Source organism: Protomyctophum parallelum (genome assembly GCF_964188405.1).
Source record: "Protomyctophum parallelum genome assembly, chromosome: 9".
In the NCBI taxonomy this organism is placed as follows: domain Eukaryota; kingdom Metazoa; phylum Chordata; class Actinopteri; order Myctophiformes; family Myctophidae; genus Protomyctophum; species Protomyctophum parallelum.
In genome coordinates this window covers 10,099,609-10,118,650 of record NC_139706.1, presented here as the reverse complement: position 1 = coordinate 10,118,650, position 19,042 = coordinate 10,099,609, and the positions used below count along the sequence as shown (strand labels likewise).

At 42.7% G+C, this 19,042-nt stretch overlaps 2 protein-coding genes across 4 annotated transcripts in view; both read left to right on the top strand.

The window, feature by feature from the left end:
* Positions 1 to 5,953, top strand: part of LOC310864239 (uncharacterized protein) — a 38,871-nt gene extending 32,918 nt beyond the window's left edge. The window contains exons 7-14 of one of the 2 annotated variants that reach the window (XM_083772853.1): positions 367 to 509; positions 816 to 858; positions 984 to 1,011; positions 1,124 to 1,166; positions 1,483 to 1,539; positions 3,037 to 3,112; positions 3,830 to 3,887; positions 4,413 to 5,953. In XM_083772853.1, the coding sequence (XP_083628979.1) occupies positions 367 to 509; positions 816 to 858; positions 984 to 1,011; positions 1,124 to 1,166; positions 1,483 to 1,539; positions 3,037 to 3,112; positions 3,830 to 3,887; positions 4,413 to 4,447 (483 nt within the window). In that variant the 3' untranslated portion in view covers positions 4,448 to 5,953. The remainder of the gene's footprint in view (positions 1 to 366; positions 510 to 815; positions 859 to 983; positions 1,012 to 1,123; positions 1,167 to 1,482; positions 1,540 to 3,036; positions 3,113 to 3,829; positions 3,888 to 4,412) is intronic. The other variant, XM_083772854.1, reaches the window with a different exon arrangement.
* Positions 5,954 to 7,326: 1,373 nt separating this feature from the next.
* The window catches only part of LOC310864898 (clathrin heavy chain 1-like), a 37,062-nt gene continuing 25,346 nt past the window's right edge, over positions 7,327 to 19,042 (top strand). For both annotated transcript variants that reach the window (XM_083773726.1, XM_083773725.1), the window contains exons 1-7: positions 7,327 to 7,738; positions 9,605 to 9,812; positions 13,422 to 13,690; positions 14,612 to 14,773; positions 15,110 to 15,223; positions 15,966 to 16,139; positions 18,074 to 18,271. In XM_083773726.1, the coding sequence (XP_083629852.1) occupies positions 7,697 to 7,738; positions 9,605 to 9,812; positions 13,422 to 13,690; positions 14,612 to 14,773; positions 15,110 to 15,223; positions 15,966 to 16,139; positions 18,074 to 18,271 (1,167 nt within the window). In that variant the 5' untranslated portion in view covers positions 7,327 to 7,696. The remainder of the gene's footprint in view (positions 7,739 to 9,604; positions 9,813 to 13,421; positions 13,691 to 14,611; positions 14,774 to 15,109; positions 15,224 to 15,965; positions 16,140 to 18,073; positions 18,272 to 19,042) is intronic.

Here is a 19,042-nt window from a genome sequence, read left to right as displayed (position 1 = left end):
CTCTCTCTATGCGTGTGTATATTATATATACAGTTTTCTAACTGGGTATTGCATAGCATACCGCCCCAGCAGACTCTTAACCATTTGACTAGTTACAGAGGCCCTGATCGTAGTATATCCACACACGCTGTATTAAAGTCACCTTGTGTAGTGCAGCTACTACAACTACACCTTGGTCCTTTTCCAAACCGTGGGTTGGGACCCATTTGTGGGTCACGGACACGTTTTCTACATTTTGTTTGGGAATTATTGGGGAAACTACCATTGGGAACCACTGCCCTACGCCTACCTAGACTAGTGTCTTACAGGCACAGTGATTTTCAATTCATGTTCACTCCTGACTCTTTGTTATGCTGCCCTCTGCAGGAGGAAGGAGGATCTGCGGCCGCGCCAGCCAAGGCTGCCAGTAATTCCGGAGGAGGAGGAGGAGGTGGAGGAGGAGGAGGAGGTGGTGGTGGCGGCGGCGGAGGAGGCCTAATGGGTGAGATGGCATCCATCCTGGCACGGAGGTGAGTGGCATTTTACTTTTTTTTTTTTTTTTTTTTTTTTTTTGCGGCTTACGCCTTTATTGATTTTTTAAGGGATAGAAAGTAGGCTGACAGGAAACGGGAGAGAGATGGGGGGATGACATGCGGTAAAGGCCGTGTCGGGTCCGGGAGTCGAACCCGCGGCACACCGCGACTGGATCACCAGTCCGGTGCCCAGACCGTTACGCTACGGCCTGGGCCCGGCATTTTACTTTGTTGTCCAGGAAAACAGTTGACAGTTAATATGTACCTGCTGATTATTAACACGTGATTGTGTGGAATCCGCAGGAAAAAAATGGCAGACGGCGGCGAGCCACCGGCGAAAACTAATGTGAGTAGTAATCTAGTTTATCTGTCATTCAATACCCCTGACTGGCTGGATACTGTTTGTGACGTTTGCGTTGTTGAGAGCCCATCCCATTTAACTGGAAGTCTCTCTCTCTCTTCTATCTGCAGGATGACTCAGAGTCTCAGGGCCAAAGTGGTGAGAACTGAACCTTTTAAAATCCACAACATGCCAGCTGTATGAATTCATCCTGATATTACATGTTTGTCTAGCACTGGTGTGTTCATATTATGTACTTTTGTCTTCTCAGAACCCGTTAGAAGACCTTGGGAGAAGGCGTCTACCATGCCCAGGTAATGCAGAAGTCAGCTGTTCCCATGTCCCCTGTGGCCAACCTCAGGCTCACACGCCAACGTAAAGTGTTTCCGGCTTCCATGTTTTAACACGTCTTGACATGAAGCGCAGTTTTCCGTCATAATTTCATTTGTGTGTTTTAATATCGACATACTCCATCCGCACATAGACGCATGCGTGCACACACCTGTACTTTTGTCAATGAGAATGTTGTGCGCGCCACTCGTGTGTGTGTGTGTGTGTGTGTGTGTGTACGTGTAACGTGTGCCTGTCATTTCCTTTCTAAGAGCAAGAGTGTGTGTGTTTCACTAACAGGAATAACTCGGTCCCCAAGAACATGGACGCCACTCCCTCATTGTCCCAGGGTTCCAGGTATAATACAATGCTGCCCCATCATCCTCTCATGTCCACGGTCCTCCCTCTGTCCCTTCCTCTCTCTCTCCTTCCGTCCCCTTCAGGTCAGCGCAGCCTCACTGCAGAATGCTGCCTTGGGTGGGGATAGTATACTGTACAACTTGATAGCACCATGCATCTAATGGACTGCAGAATGTCATGCGTTCAAAGGCCCTTTTTGAGTGCAATGGTGATGCTCTGGTTGGACTTGGTGACTTGCTGCCGGTCCTCCAATTCAGGCAGATTCAGGTCATAAATACCGACATTGAATAATTGTGGCTGGACAAAGATTGTGAAAAATCGAAAAAGAAGTATGTACTTGGCTAAATGAATATATTTTCAGATTCATTCAGATGCTGGTCTGTCATATTTAATGTTTTCCACCATATATAGGTGGTAGGCGAATAGCAAATGACCTCAGAGCCGACCCGCGCATCACTAAAGTACCTTTTATCTCACTGCCGGAAAAAAACAAGATATCTCTGTGGAAGTGACCATGGTTGTCCACGCAAATATATTAATCCTTCTTTGATTTGCATGGAATTTACAAGCATTAGATGGTGGTGCTGTCTGTGGTCTCCTAGTGAACTCTCCGAAGAAGGCTTTGGGTGTCTTTTTTTTGTTTGTTTTTGTGTTTATCGGGTTGCTGAGGGACATGTGCTGTGATGTAGAAATACCTGAAAAGTTAGATGGACACCAGTTGTTCAACAACCTGAGGTGAGCAGTCACTGATATAAGCAACATATTATACCGTTTGTTTTTTATTTGGAGCTTCTATATAAAAAACGCCAGAACTTCGAAGCTTCAGCGACGAGCCAGGAAAAAGAAACCATGGCTGCAGTAGAACAGTGTCCCAGTAGTATATGTGTCTGTCTCCCACTATCTCCACTATCACTGTGCCGTTTCATTAAGAATCCTCTGTGTTTTGTGTGTGTGTGTGTCTTAGACAGAAACGTATTTCTTTCTTCCTTTTTTTTCATGTTCGAATCCCATGCCATCGAACAAAGCTTCAAATATTCGAATGTTTTGGGTCAGCCCTAGCGTGCGCGTTTGTGTGTGCGCACCCTGGCATAACCAAACCCATCTCCAGCAACAAACATTTAGGGTATATTGTATACACATTCTTTACTAGAAAAACATATCAGTGATGCTCCTTCATAGACTGTATGTATAGATTGATAGTGTAAAGACTCTTATCATCTGGAGAACAACACAGGCATTTGCTTCAGTACACTGTATAAGTGGCATTGTTGTCCATTACATCCCTTGATGTATGTACCTTTCTATCCTCTGGTGCTTTCCCTCACCCCCCCTGCAGTGGCTATGGCGATGGGCTCCGTTGGTTGACAGCAACAGTTTCTATGATGGAATTGCCTGGCTTTGGCAAAATGTCTGCAGCTGTGCAAAAAGGAGTCCAGGGCTTTCGTCAAATCTGTCTTCTTCATGTGCCTTGTTCTGTCTCTCGTTCTCTCACAGGATGAAGAGCGGTGCTGCTAGTAATAATGATGCCAGTGGAAATGACGACAACACAGACTTAGAGAAAATGAAACAGGTATGTCTCCCCTCTGGTTTCTGTGAAAATAGCAGCTACTTATTTACAATAGATTGGCAGATTTGCAAAAAAGATCTAGTGTAGAGGGGAAAAGAAGAGGACCAAACAAGTATAGACCCCTGGAGGACCCCCCCCCCCCCCCCCCCAGTCAACAAAGTATATTCAGTAGTGGTTAACTGTTACAAAACATATTGCGCTTGGGTTGCCCTGGTGAACTGTTACATCCTGGGTTCCAAATGCACCTCAAGGCCCGTGTCTCACGTATACTGGATGTTAGGGGTGTCAAAAAATAGATTAGATTCCCGTTATGAACTATTCAAAATCGATTAATAATTTCCAAAGATCGATTTTGTTACATTTACAGGAGTTTTCACTACATGGTGTTTGTGATATGAAATGTAAGCTTACCCTAATCACAGTAAACATCATGTCTTCAGTCATTTTCAAGTTACTGTAGTATAGTCACTTCAGTTGGCTGGAGTAGATTGTGATGAAAGCCTATGTATTGAATCGATAATCATTTTGAATAGAGAATTGTTTTGAATCTGGAAAAAAAAGCTTTAGATTTTTTTTTTTATCGATTTTAAATCGAATCGTGACGTCAATAATCGGAATCGAATCGTGACCCCAAGAATCGGAATCGAATCGTGGAACACCCAAATATTCACAGCCCTACTGGATGTCATGTGATGTTCATGCCAATTGTTTGCCCTGTAGGAAATTCTGGAGGAGGTGCGGAAAGAGTTACAAAAAGTAAAGGAGGAAATCATTGGAGGTAGGTCAAGTTAATTATGTTTCCTCTTGCAAACCAATATGGACATATATAGACATATATAGTTTGATTATGTGTCCATGTTATAGTCCAGTCTGTGTGTATTTACTGTACTTTGCATACTGTGTGTACGTGTCCAAACTTCATGTTGGACTGTCTTAACCCATTCAGGACGGGGACCTCTTTTGGTTTTCAGAAAACTTAGGTCAGGCGTTTTAGAATCTGCCTCAGTCCAATACCGTAGATGCAAATGTACATAGAGGGTATGCGTGTGACATCATCATCGTACCCCGAAGTTATGTGGGATTGCCTACTAAGTCGCAAGAAACTACTTTCTGGCCTTGACAGCCCATTATACATCTGATTGCATTAAACATTAAACTCACTTTGCCCATCACTTTTACCACTCGATTTGCCACTGACTTTTTATGCATGCACATACCCTCTTATTTGTCAAATAAATATTAATTGTTGCTCTCTGACGGATGGTTGTTTCTGAACTAACTGATGCTCTCTCCCACGCCACAGCCTTTATTCAGGAGCTGCAAAAGAGAGGCACATAGTTCTGTCAGGAAGAAGAGATGGATGGATGGAAGGAAGGAAGAGGCTATGCCCCTGTGTGGACGTGGATCTCTCCTCTGCTGCCCTCTCCTGTGTAGCCCAGGGATTACTCTCTCCCATCAACATTTTCACACACACACACACACACACACACACACACACACACACACACACACACACACACACACTAGAATCATGTAAAACAAGAAATGGCCAGAAAAGGTAAATCAGGGAAGCTAATCACTTCACCACCCACATCCTTTAGCTTTTACAAACTGTGGTTGCTCTTTCTCTTTCCAAGTACAATTACAGCCCCTGCAGGAATTGCACCCTCGCTTCTTCTCCCTCCAACTGTAACATTTTTTGTCAACAGGGCAGTCAGTCTTCAGTATTCAGGGATGACATATTCACATATGTTACTGTAATAAGATGCTGGCATGTGGCAATTTGTCACGCTCCCCTCTCTCTCTTTTTGTCTCCATCTCTTTGTCTTTCTCTTCATTTGGAGAACATCATTATTCAATCTAAAACAAGAAAAAACTGCCTTTTACAGAGAGACAGTAATTTCAGACAAGCCCTGCTAGGAAAAAAGAAAGGACTATCTCTTTTCACCTGAGTGACACTCTAAGGTGGAAGGTGGAACGAGACATTGCTCGTCTATGAATCAGGGATCCCCGATGTGGGGAACCACCACTCCTATAGCAAGTCACTGGCCCTTGAAGGGCTGAGGTGAGGGTCCTGTCTGCCCTCTCTGTCACTCCATTCAAGTGGATTTACACCTGCTGACGATAGCCAAGAACAACACCCGACAACAATACAGCACAAGCCTTTCATGTCGAGAGATGGAGGAGAGATGAGGAAGGAAGACGTGAGCAAAGGGAATGCGACGGACAACCCGAGTGCTGTGAAAGAGTATGTTGTAGTTCTGTGCTAGTGTGAGAAATCCTTCTCTTTGCATTGCACTTGTTCCAGAGAAAGTTTGTGTGTGCGACGTGCGTGCGTGCGTGCATGTGTGCACCACTCTACTGACACACTCTTTCCCCCGTCAGTCAGAATGAGATGCTACTTGTTGGGCAGTGCAGTGGTGTTATACTGTGCTTCTCACCTTTTTTCTTCCATTTTAGGTATGTTTTGTAACTTTGAAACATGAGAAATGGCCATGAAAAGGTCAATTAATTTGGCCATGACCAACTGCCTTGAGAATAAATATATAAATATATATATATAAATATATATATATATATATATAAGAAAAAATATATATATGTTTTGAGGGAAAATGTTAGCAAAAATAAAATGCTGTTTCTATTTTAATTGAGATGACTGGTGAATGGGGATCCTTTTTTTTGGATTATTGTTTTCTTATTATGAATTGTTATTTTTGGGTTTACTGTTTCTTTTTTTCTAATAGAGTATAGGCTTTTTACACTGAAATATAAAGAAAACAGCTTAGAGACACTGGATTAGAAATGCCTTTATAGTCAAATACAGCTGCTTCTTGAAATGGATTATGTCTTGAGTCTTCCTTTCCATTTCAAATGCCTATGTGTTACATTTTAAAAGTTGCATATTTCACGCATTCACACAAGCACCTCAACAGTGCAGCAAAATAGAACAATTCAAACCCGTAACCTTGGAACTAGAGTTGCAATATATCGTTATATATTGTCTTGTGATATGCCATGGTACGGCTTGTGTTTCTTTTGTCCTGGTTTTAATGGCTGCATTAGGCTAAAGGGGTATATCTGACTTAGAATTGTTTGCCATTAATACCCACTGTGCATTAATGATGACTATTTTAATATAAAACAAATCTCGTGTACATTTTGTGGGAGCACCACTAATTCGATATTGAGGTGCATGTATCAAATATCTACAATATTAGCCTATTGTAGCCTATCACCCAGCCCTACAAAAAAATTAATCGATGGAGGTTGCCAGCAAGTTACGCAGAACTGACGTAGGCTACTACACCAGTGGTTTTCAACCAGTGGTCTGGGGACTTCGAGTATGTCTGGGGACCACCAGCTGTCCTTGAGGAGGTTCCATGTGGTCCCTGGCTAAATGATGGAGTGTTGGTAACCAAATGGACCCTTATTAGATCTTCAACTCAGGGTCCATTTGGTTTCATTTTACACCTGAGTTAAATTATTAAGTACACAATTAGCCTAGAACATTTGCCTGTTATCTCTCCTATCGGGTACCACATCGATTCGATACAGCATGGAATTGTGGACAATCTTATCCAATGTTGTTAACTATTTAGTTTTGGGTCAGAGAGGGGGAGCTTCTCAGCTTACAGTAAATCTCATCAAACAGTGGTCCATGGGTGGCTCAAATGAATGCAGACTAAATAATGGACCTACATGGTGGAATTGTGTGATTCATTGATTGAAAATTCTAAGTTTGTAGAATGGGTACAGGTCAATACAAAGTTTTCATCAGGACATGATTAACATTTACCAATATACAAAAAGGAAATCATATATAGAATAAAATAAACGTGGGGGTAAACGTGTACAGTATGGAAAAATAGGTGGGGGGTGGACTTTTTTCTCTCCAGGGGCCAGTTTCGAATTGCAGCCGTGCTCTTTGAAGAGAGGGTTTGAAGGAGTCTAGGGATTCACACATTTCTCAACGGCCGTTGGTAGGGCGTTCCACATTTTAGTGGCATAGGAGCGAAATTAATTTAACCCCCCCCCCCCCCTCTTGTGAAATTTAGGTGATAAATATAATAGTGATGATGTGGTCAGGGGTCTGCGCGTAACGTCACGCCACAGAGTTTATGCGTCACGGTCAGAAGTGTGTCCTTCCTTCCACCACACAGTGAATGATGCTTCCGGATTGTGAACCGTTCTGTTTCTGAGCCCGTTTCCGCCGCCATCATTGCGGATTTTGGACTTGAACCAGCGCCGTGTTTAGCCACTGCTGCTGCAGTTCATTGATGCAGTCCAGTGGCGAAAACGCACACTGACTGACGGCGACGGACGGGGGGCCGGGGAAGGAATACATTTAACATTTTTTTTTCCTGGGGGGGACGTACAGCTAAATACACTCGCATAACGCATCATCTTTCCCCAGTGACTGACTGGCGGCTCCCTCCGACCTACACCGATCCACTGAGGAGGTCGTAGCTAGCTAGCTCGCGCCGCTAGCTTTAGCCAGCTATCGTCAGTTTCGCTTGTATTTCCAGGCGGGGGGGAAGGAAGGAAGAAAAGCTGGAACAGAACCCAACAACAACCACCACAACCATGGCGCAGATTCTCCCTATCCGCTTCCAGGAGCACCTGCAGGTAAAATAATGTGTGAACACAACACACACACACAGCCGCCTTACACGCCAGTCAGCCACCAGCAGCAATTTATATTGGACATTGGTTGTGGGGGGGGGTTATTATTACCGGTACTTGTTTTCTCCGGGTTATTATTACTATTACTGTGGCTGTTTTTGACAGCTAGCTCGTCTAGCAGCGGCTAGCTTTTGGCTAAAGTTAAACGTCAACACCAGCAGCCAGCAGAACCAAATGAATGACCTCCCCTCCCCCGTTTAGCCGTTAGCCCGCTCGAGCTGCCTGCCTGCTAGGCGGTGGAAAGCCTGGTGATGCGAGGTTACTGCCTGCTAGACGAGCAGCGGCTACACCGACGTCGGTGACCTGTTGAATTACGTGACCCCCACCACCGCAACTGTGTCTCCCAGAGGAACGCGAGTACGCGACAGTGCATGACAGTTGCCATTCTGTCTGATATATTCTGTGTCCATAAACGGCAACACCTAAACAGTTTGACATCAAGTGATACCATGCATGTTTAATAGTTTTCAAATCCAACAGATGTATGTGTCAGATTGTATAATTTTCTCCTGCCTCCTGTTCATGTAATTGTATAGCCCTGGTCCAAGGCTTACAGCGAGCCTCAGAGTCAGAGAGGGACTCGCTGTAAGCCTTTGACCAGGGCTAGTAATTGTACAAATATGACAGTTGCCATTCTGAATAATGTACCGATCGAGTGACGCCGACTAAAATACACCTCAAACACGAATCGACGTTTTTATATCCGACTATTTTGCGCAAAATATTTCAAATTCTGTCTGAAATAGTAAAAAAAAAAAAAACATCGTATTTTTAGATGGGGCACCGTTTTCTGTGCAACATTCTATTAGCTGCTCGAGGCTATTTAGCTCGTCTCCATAGATATCTGTCAACCTAGCTACTGTACGAGCAACTCGGTGAAATGTATGCAATACCGATACATTATGTTTTGCGATGTTGCTCTTAAAACGCAATAGATTTTCGTTAACCTTTGCATGCATGTTAAGCTAGCATGCAGTTCAGTTGTCTGGGCTGTAGTAGTGTGTACTGTGTCGTGATACAAATGAGCCAATGTCACGATAATAGTCGTATTAAGCATTGGAGCTGGACAAGTTGATTGTATCACGGGCGGTTATTTCCAATTGTTTCTTTTGTTTTATTACAATATATATATATAGCGATCAACATCAGAGCTGTCAGATACTGGTCGGCTGGCATCATGTCATCACTTGCTCACACACCACTGTCACTGCGGGTCATTTATTTTTTTGGCAGACCTGCCTTGTGGTTCTTCATACCTGCAGGAGGAGAGCTGAAGTGAAACGGCAATTACAAGCAGTATATTTTCTATTTGACGTCATCTCACTTCCCCCTCTCCCCATCTTTCTCTGCCTCTCCCTTGGGACAGCCTGATATGTTAATAGAAATTATACATTAAATTATTTCTGGAATTTTAGGATTAGAAGTCTTGTCTTAAAAATGTACTACTCAAGCATCATTTTAATAATGGGCATATAAATCGGGGATGGAACCCTGTGGTGTTCCTTGACTGCTGTTTTTGTATCGTGGCTATGAGAGCCCCAAAATTCACCTTGGAGATGCAATATTACATGAACTTAAACTGAAAAGTACTGGCCTGCCTTACTACAAGGTGTCTAGGTTACTAAGCTTAGTGGATTTTTCCTTCCTTGATTTGTAAAAGTTTCCATGTTTTCCAGAATACAGAAGACGCTGGAGCAACTTGGACTATTGGAGCCTTTTACTTTAATATAGGGAACAGGGCAAGGCAAACGACAAACGTCAGATTCCATCTTCTTCGGCTCATGTTATGTTGTGTTTTCCCCTTTTCAGCTCCAGAACCTGGGGATCAACCCAGCCAACATTGGATTTAGTACTCTAACCATGGAGTCGGATAAATTCATCTGCATCAGGGAGAAGGTGGGCGAGCAGGCCCAAGTTGTCATCATTGACATGGCAGATCCAAACACTCCTATCCGCAGGCCCATCTCTGCAGACAGCGCTATCATGAACCCTGCCAGTAAAGTTATCGCCCTCAAAGGTAAGTTCCACACACAGGGCTGTGTTGTTGGCACATAGTGTTTACCAAATAAAAATGAATTCAGGGGATGACCAAAACCTTCATCTATGTCTTACTTTACTAGTTTTGGAACATCAGCCTCATTGGTGTAGTTTATGTCTGTCTTTGTCTGCCAGTTGCCAAGTTGTCTGCATAGTCTGCTTCACATATTGATGTCCGTTATGCAGGCATTCTCATTTGTTTGTAAAATAAAAAATGAATCGGTAATTAAGATTTTAAAGAAGAGGAGCGATCCAAACACTCAAAGGTTAAAAAATAAAATAAAAATCAGGGTACTTTATTTATATCAAAAAGGTTAAAGCCAACATGTTTCGACCCACTTGTCTCAGGTCCTTATATTATATACATGAGACAGGCCAGTCAGGCAATCGGCATTAGTGTAGAAACACACCCAGAGCTACACAATGTGCCTGAGCAACGCAGAAAGCACAGAAACAATCAATCAACAGGCTAATCAGGCTATATCTCTTAATATAGCCTCTTAAATATTGTAGGCAGTGGCACACACTTGTGTAGCTCTGCACCAATGCTAGTCTCGTGCAGCCAGACAACTATTCCACAATCTCAGAATTCTATATAGAGTCTGAAACTACACCTCCCAAAATCCGAGTAAGGAAACCTTTCACGAAAATATCTTTTAAAATATCTTTTACATTTTATTTTTTTATTTCCACTTCTGCTAAACAGCAAACTATATATGATTAGATTATTTTGATTCATATTTAGGATAAAGTTGCACAACTAATGCTGATTGCCTGACTGGCCTGTCTCACGTGTATATATAAGGACCTGTGTTTGTTTGCTTGCTTCATACATGTTCTGTTGGGATTTTTAACCTTTTTTGATATTAATATTGTACCCTGATTTTACTCCAGCCCTCTCCTTTTTTTTGAGTGCTTGGATCGCTCCTCTTTTTTTCCTCAAGTTTTAGTCCCGTTGATCCTAGAAGCACCAACCGTATACAATATTTAACTCAACTTGTACCTCCACTGAGCACCTGGTTGTTCTCTTGTTTCGCTTTGCAGTCATTAAGATTTGTTCAAACTGCGACCTACCTACAGGACATTAATACTGTTATGATATAATTAAAAGTAGCAACGCTAGCAGAAATGTCACACTATCATGAATGCTTTGTCTATTTTTGCTTGTTTTTGCTCTTTTTCATTTCTTACTGCTTTCTTATGTTTGCAGACGGTGAGTTGAATTTTACCTCATGAGTTGTCAAAGTGTAAATCCTGTATATGCACTGTGTTGAAATGATGTCTCCACGGTGTTGATGTTCCTCGCTGCTGCAGTAATGCGTGCTTGAATGTATAACGGTAGTGCTGCAAGCAGGGTGACAGTTCAACAGCAGGATACACTGAGGGGAATGCAAAAATATAAAAAAGCTTTTCCAGAATTTGAATCGGATAATTAATCAGTTAGTTAACCTACCTAGTGAATGTCTGAGACTATAGGAATATAAAATCCTGCATACTTTATTTAGTTGAATAATCTAGAAGATTGCAGAAAGCAAGCAGTGGCATTGAGGTGTTTTGCTATTCTATTGATGACAGTGTGGTGTATTTTCGCACATGTTCTATTAGCAGCATCTTTGAAGATTTATAAGATTAAACTAAATTATTTAGCACACAGACTATTGCATTTCTTTTAACCTTTTCAGGAGAATGCCTGAGAATACGAATTTTCAAGCACATTGCATGATATATCTTTTACAGAATTTAGGCATTTAGCCTACCCTCTTATTTTTGGAGGCGGAGCGCTTGGTAGTTTTTTTGACTAATACTGATGACATTTACCTCACAGGATTAGACCCAAGTAGCTTAAGAAATCTAAGCTTCCGTATTTGTCGTGCAGTAACCTCTAATTTGACTCTAGTTGAAATGAAGAAGCCATGTTTGTAAATGGTGGTTTCTGTTAATTAAATTAAAAGTTATTTTTCTTACTCAAGCCCCTACTGTATTGAAGTTGTAACCTAGTAACTATTGTTGTTGGGAGCTATTGTTTTCATTTGTCCTGGACTTGAATTAACTATCAGCTGTGTGTTTACACAGCATAATTTGTGTACACACAACAGGAGAAGTTTCTTTCTCGATCATTCACACGTTTTTATTTTATAATTTTTATTTTAGTGAGTGGTTGTGTTTAATATAATTATCTAATAGCTTTTTTTATTTTAATGCACAGTGAATATTGGGTGTAGTTGAGTTGAAAGGAGACTTTTGATTCGTCTTGACTGAGATGCATATTATAGGCTAAAAGGATCCACTAATAATAATAAGAAGAAGAAGCCGGTATTAGGGGGAGGGGCTTGAAACCGAATGGGCGTGATTAGTGCATCCCTCCACCAACCTTTCTGTCATCACATCTGTTTGTCTGCTTTGTGGTCCTTCTTTCTTAATCTGCATTCAGCCCCAAACACCAAAAACGTCCCCATTTTAGGATTAACATAATTGCTGTGAATCCCAAAGAGGATCTGATCACATGCTTGAAGTTCTCTGTTTTTATGTATGTATAAATATTTGCAGAGCTTGAGCCAAATTAACCAGAGTGCTAAATATGGGTGGGTTGAACTTCCACATGGGCCTGGAAAATCCTATTTTAAATTGCATTGGGTTAGGGCCTCAAATGATGGGCTCCCTGAACAGTCTCGGCCCATAATTTATTCTGACCCCTCCCCGAAAAGGCCTGTCTGTACTCGCCCCTAATCCATGGATCATGTATACATTATGGATAATTACTATGGACTTAGACTGTTGTTCGTCTCAGCTGACCAGATTTTTACTATTTAGGTCAAGACAATTGACTGTACCGATGTAGAAACAGACAAAAGCCTTTTTCAAGTGCTTGGTATTTCTAACCAGCAGGCATACCTATTACGGACGGTTACACAAGACTATAGTTTTTGTAGTGCTTAAACAGTGTCCTATCTATGTGGGGTGGGGGTGGGGGTGGGGGTGGTCTTGCAGGTGACGCTAATGCCTAAGATTGAGTTTAATTAAAATGAAATGTTTTCCAGGCTTGAAGAGTAGTTTTAGTGTCCAAGCATACCATATGTTTTTGTACAGCCCCAACCCAACTTGGACCCACTTGAATAGCATAAACTCACATTAGTTTTTTTCTTCTCCTCTCTGTTCCTGGAAAGCTGTCACTTCACTGTACCACAAGATGTTTACATATTCAGCCACAGCTGCATTTGTTTGTCCCACACCTGTTTATTGTCTCAGACCTAACTGAATGCAGATCCTCCTAGCACTTAACTTGCTTTGCCCGTTTGTTGGCCTTGCACCCGTTGCATTTTTCAACTGCTGCTGTCTTGTTGTTATGGTCATTTGGTGATATAACTCGCACCAAACCCTGACTCACCAACATTTCTCCAACAAGTGGAATCTTGGTAGTCCCTCCCCCCCCAACCCCACCCCCACTCTCCCCCAACCCCACCCCACCCTCTCCCAACGCCTGGTGTGGTTTGTGTGTATTGGTCTCAGTAGCAATTAGTAACTTTGCTTTTCTACCAAACCTGCGCCTATGCAATCGGCGCGCCTCAACTTGGCTCGTGAATATTTTCAGCGGCAAAGACCCTGCAGATCTTCAACATCGAGATGAAGAGCAAAATGAAGGCCCACACCATGACGGACGACGTCACCTTCTGGAAGTGGATCTCGCTCAACACTGTGGCGCTGGTCACGGACAACGCTGTGTACCATTGGAGCATGGAGGGAGACTCGCAGCCGCTCAAGGTCTTTGACCGCCACTCGAGCCTGGCCGGCTGCCAGATCATCAACTACCGCACAGATGCCAAACAGAAATGGCTGCTGCTCATTGGCATTTCGGCACAGGTAGACACACAGACGGACCCCTTCTGGTTGAAGCGCTCTAACCGATCGGCACTAATTTGCTGCCCTTTCAATGCAATCTCCATTATGTCCTATTAGATACTGTTACTGTAGAGATAATTTCTCCTGAATGCAAGCAGTAGGTTGATTTAATATATAAACCTAATCTTTAGTTTTTGTAGCCTAACGAAAATTCCAATGTCTCCTGAAAAAAATAATGTGCCTTTCCCTCTGCCATTAACAAAAAGCTCTTTGCAAAAAGATTACATTAAAAAAACAACAGTTTTAGAAGGTTTAAATTAGTACCCTTAGCGGTCGGCTGTTTCCGTCTCCGACCGACACAACAACATCCGGGCATTGTAACATTCGGTTACGGATATTTGGCTCTTCAAAGTAAGTGTTACGCGCGATAAAACCTTGGCAATACGCTATCGAGGGATTAATTAATGCTGGCGCGAATTGAGTTTTAAAACAGTGGTTTTCATCAACCCTTTTTGTATCAAGGCCCATTATTTATTCTGCATTTGAGCCACGGACCACCATTTGAGATTTAGCCTCTCAGACCCAAAACTAAAGAATATTTTCTTATTGTTGGATACGATTTTTGTCCACAATTCCATGCTGTATTGATATGGTACCATAGGAGACATAACAGGCAAACATTGATCAAAATAACAATTCTACATTCTATTGTGTAGACTTCTTGTAAAAGTAATGCAGATTGTTTAACAATAATTTAACTCTTGAGAGTGTAAAATGAAACCAAAGGACCAAGGGTTCATTTGGTTTCATTTTACACTCAAAAGTTAAAGATCTATGATGGTCCATTCGGTTACCAACTCCATCATTCAGCTGGGGACCACCTGGAACTCCCTCAAGGACCACTGCTTTAAAACATGGATATTCTGCCCTTGTTTTCTCCAGCAAAACCGCGTAGTGGGAGCCATGCAGTTGTACTCTGTGGACAGAAAGGTGTCTCAACCCATCGAGGGCCACGCAGCAGGATTTGCCCAGTTCAAGATGGAGGGCAACACAGAGGAGTCGACCCTGTTCTGTTTCGCTGTGCGAGGACAAGCAGGGGGAAAGGTATTATTACCCACAGCGCCACGTCCCAGCCTTTAGTGCTGCATTAGTAGAGCGATGGAGATGATATCCATCGCTACAGGGGAAATGGACCTCAAATCTATGTTAATCTTATTTTGACATAACGGCTGCTTTTTTAGCATTTTATCTTTTTGATACTGGTAGGCCAATGTATGTATTTGTTGTTTGATTTTCTTATATATATACTGTATATATGTATGTATGTATGTGTGTGTGTGTGTGTGTGTGTTACATTATCAATAAAGATGTCAAAGTTGTTGAGATATGAACATTAACTTTTCCTATTGGCTAATGCTACTGTCTATTTTGTTCTCTTAGCTGCACATTATCGAAGTGGGGACTCCTCCGACAGGCAACCAACCGTTTCCAAAGAAAGCTGTGGATGTTTTCTTCCCTCCAGAGGCTCAGAATGACTTCCCCGTCGCCATGCAGGTAATACAAATTACTTTAGAGTAGACCTACTACGGTGCCTGCACTTTAATTCAAATATTCATTCTCAATACAAAAAGGCAATCGCTGGCCCAGCATGGTGATGATAATGTAATAATTTCCCACTAGAATGGGAATGGCACACTGTTGAAAGCAAAAGTGTTGGTGTATGAATAAGTTGAGATGTAATTTATGTCTATGAGTGTAAATGACTGCGTGCGTACAGCGCGTTTAGAAAGATCCAATGAATATCAATGATACTGGCTACACCAGACAAACGTGTAGTGCGGGCCCCGGATACGCATGCTCTAAAGATTCTTAGGATCGGTTCTAATTATTTTCCATACGTATGCCCCCCGCACGCACGTATATTGTCTCCCAAATGGAGACAGTGGAGCAGATATGCGCACGGCCACAGATCTGGTCTAGCCAGGAGTGTTTGCACACCGTTATTTTTCGCAGACGGCGCATAACGTCAAATGAACATGCGCTCGGCCATTAACCCATTTTGGGGCGGGAACCCGTTTTGGTGTTAGCATTATGCTATGCTTTAGCTATTGAGAAATAGCAGATCTACAAGCTCGCGCTACGAGCTTGTAGGTCTGCTATTTTTTTTAAATCGAAGAACCACTGACATAGAAACATAGCTTTTTCAGAAAACTGTCAGGATGTAGAAGACATTTTTAGAATCTGATCTCAGGTCAAAATGGGTTAAGCTTTTGTCTCTTCCTCGCCCGCCCCTTAGATCAGCTCCAAACAAGACGTGGTGTTCCTTATCACCAAATATGGCTACATCCACCTGTACGACCTGGAGACTGGCACCTGCATCTACATGAACAGGATTAGTGGGGAGACCATCTTTGTCACTGCCCCCCACGAGCCGACGGCTGGTATCATTGGTGTCAACAGGAAAGGACAGGTATTGTGGTTACTATGAAACAATATGTGCATGAATGAACTGCACTTATTGATCGTTTAGACTTTATAGCACAGTTAATTCTATATCCCTTCATTATGTCATCAGTTCTTCTCAAACGACCCAAGCTTCTGATCAGTTGGGACAGTATAGTATGAACCAAAGTCACTGTATTGTATAGGTTCATGCAGCACCTAGCTACTATTCCTACTGCTACTATTCTGGATGATACTAGCTTACTAGCTAGTATCATTTGTCTCTGGAGGTATTTCTATTGTTTTCTTAGGTTTCCACACTAACCATAAAGAGAGGGAAATATATAGTATAACAATATAATAACATTGTTATTGAAATGAATACATTTCTAGAGTCTAGAAATGTATTCCGGCTGAGTAGGCAAATTTCATTCTTATCTCTAGATTGTCTAGAATCTAGACAATCTAGAGATAAGAATGAAATTTGCCTACTTCTAGAATCGGATGCGGTGTGCACTCTGTGGGCTTAGATTAGTTCCTATTTGTCTACATCTACATCCATTTTCCAGACATCCACCAAGACACTGGATACTATTGATCCAATCAATGAGTTTCTTGTCCAAAGCACACCACTGCAGACAGTGTATTGGGTTTTGTAGGCCACACATTTGATGGTTGTTTTAGACAGACTTCTGTCTGTTTATTTCTCTGTTTTCATTCCATTGAGTTGATTTCCAGTCATATCTGTGCATTCCGACAGTCCATCTCAGTCAGTTAGTGCGGTCAGTTTTGAGTTCATACAGGCCCTGTGGAATGTAAAAGGATATTCGTCATGACAAGAGATCAGATTAAATGTGTCAGTTTTGCGTGTCATGGTGTGACCTTGATCGAGGGGAATCCCTGTGAACAACGTCACAGGCTGGCAGCACTCCGCAGTGTGAGACATGTGACAGCCAAAGCACGAGGGCACATCGCAGCTTGCCAGTTAGGCATCCTAATCTCCTTATTGAGCTTGGCTTTCACCTCAAGTATGGCCCGATATGGCACAATATGTTGCTGAAACAGCACAATGCACACCAGACCACATACCGCAACTACTAAGCCATCTGTGTAATTCCGTCCAATAATTTGACTAATGCTGTGAATGTGATTAACTTAAATGTATTTTCATGCATAAATATTAAGTGCCTAATAGAAAGTCATGGTTAATAGTGTGTGTGTGTGTGTGTGTGTGTGTGTGTGTGTGTGTGTGTGTGTGTGTGTGTGTGTGTGTGTTAGATATTGTGCTTATAGAGTAATAATGGAACTCTTCATTTATTTTCCTTTTTTTCTTTAAACACAAATTGTGTCAATCCTAGATTTCAACATTCCAGGAATATATCATAAAATCAAAGTGTAGACAATGTGTTGAACTTGTCAGTGCTGCCATCTACAGGTTGAAATGTTCCCCCTGCCCAAAAACACATCAGATTTGTGGAGCCTGCGGGACTCTCCTTCCTCGGGTTGAGAACAGCAAGGGCAGAGTGCTATGGAAATTCCACCTATAATGGCAAAATCATGTCCGGATACCCCGTCCAGGACAGGCTTCAGACGCGCCTCCTCAGGAGACTTGGCTCAGATCTGAACCCATTTTGATTTGGTGTTAGGAACCCGTTGCGACCCCATGCCCTTGCTGAAGTCGACCCCAGGCAGGGTTCGAACCCACAACCTTCCGCATGAAAGGCACATGCTCCAACCACTACACTGTTGCAGCTTCTTAGAACCCCAACATCTGAAATACATGCAGCCTGAGTGCTAGAGATGTTAATCGTTAATCAATCGTTAAAACTGTCTCAGTGTGGGCCGGTTACAATGAAAGGTCGCTTATCAACTAACCGGTTAATCGATCAATAAGGTTATCAATTAATGAATGAATCGATAAATCCCATCCCTACTGAGTGCAAATATGTTTCTCTCCACTAGGTGCTGTCGGTGTGTGTGGAAGAGGAGAACATCATCCCTTACATTACCAACGTCCTCCAGAACCCGGACCTGGCCCTGCGCATGGCCGTGCGCAACAACCTGGCTGGCGCAGAGGAGCTGTTCGCCCGCAAGTTCAACACCCTGTTCACCGCAGGGAACTATTCAGAGGCTGCCAAGGTGGCTGCCAATGCCCCCAAGGTACTGTACCGTCAACGCAACCATCCTGCGCCCACGCAAGTAGAGCCTGACCAATGGCAGGTTATGTTGGGACCGATATTTTTAGTAGAAAATCAGATCCGTCTGAACTGAGTGGTGCTGTTGGGGTGTCTGACTAGTGGGTGTCTGACTAGTGGGTGTCTGACTAGTGGGTGTCTGACTAGTGGGTGTCTGACTAGTGGGTGTCTGAGTAGTGGGTGTCTGCTGAGTAGTGGGTGTCTTGACTAGTGGGTGTCTGACTAGTGGGTGTCTGCTGAGCGTGAATTCCGTTTGTGTCCGAGCATAGGCCAATTATTCCATCAAAGCAAACGGCATAAACAATATTAGTTTGCCTCTTCTACAAAAATAAAACGTGGGTGTCTGCAGAGTAATGGGTGTCTGACTAGTGATTATCTGTATTGCTTAGCAGGCAACACTCTCTCTGTTTCTAGGTCAACATCGCCACTTTAGCACCTGTTGGTACCCTAAACAGACAGACAGACAGACATAGGGAGGGACGGACATTGCTGCCTAACCTAGGCTCCAATGTAGAGTGTTGCGGGTTTGAATCCCTTTGCTGCGGCGTGTCACTACTGTACCTACTGTACTATCAATAAAGGCATAAAAAGCTCAATAATAAACGTGCCAAACCTTGAAAGTAATTTGCAAATTTTTGATTTGATTAAAGTTTCTATTTGAGAACATGTCACTGCTAAGCAAAAGCAGTGCTTTTAGATTGGCTAATTTTGAAAGTTTCCACCTATAACAACGAGC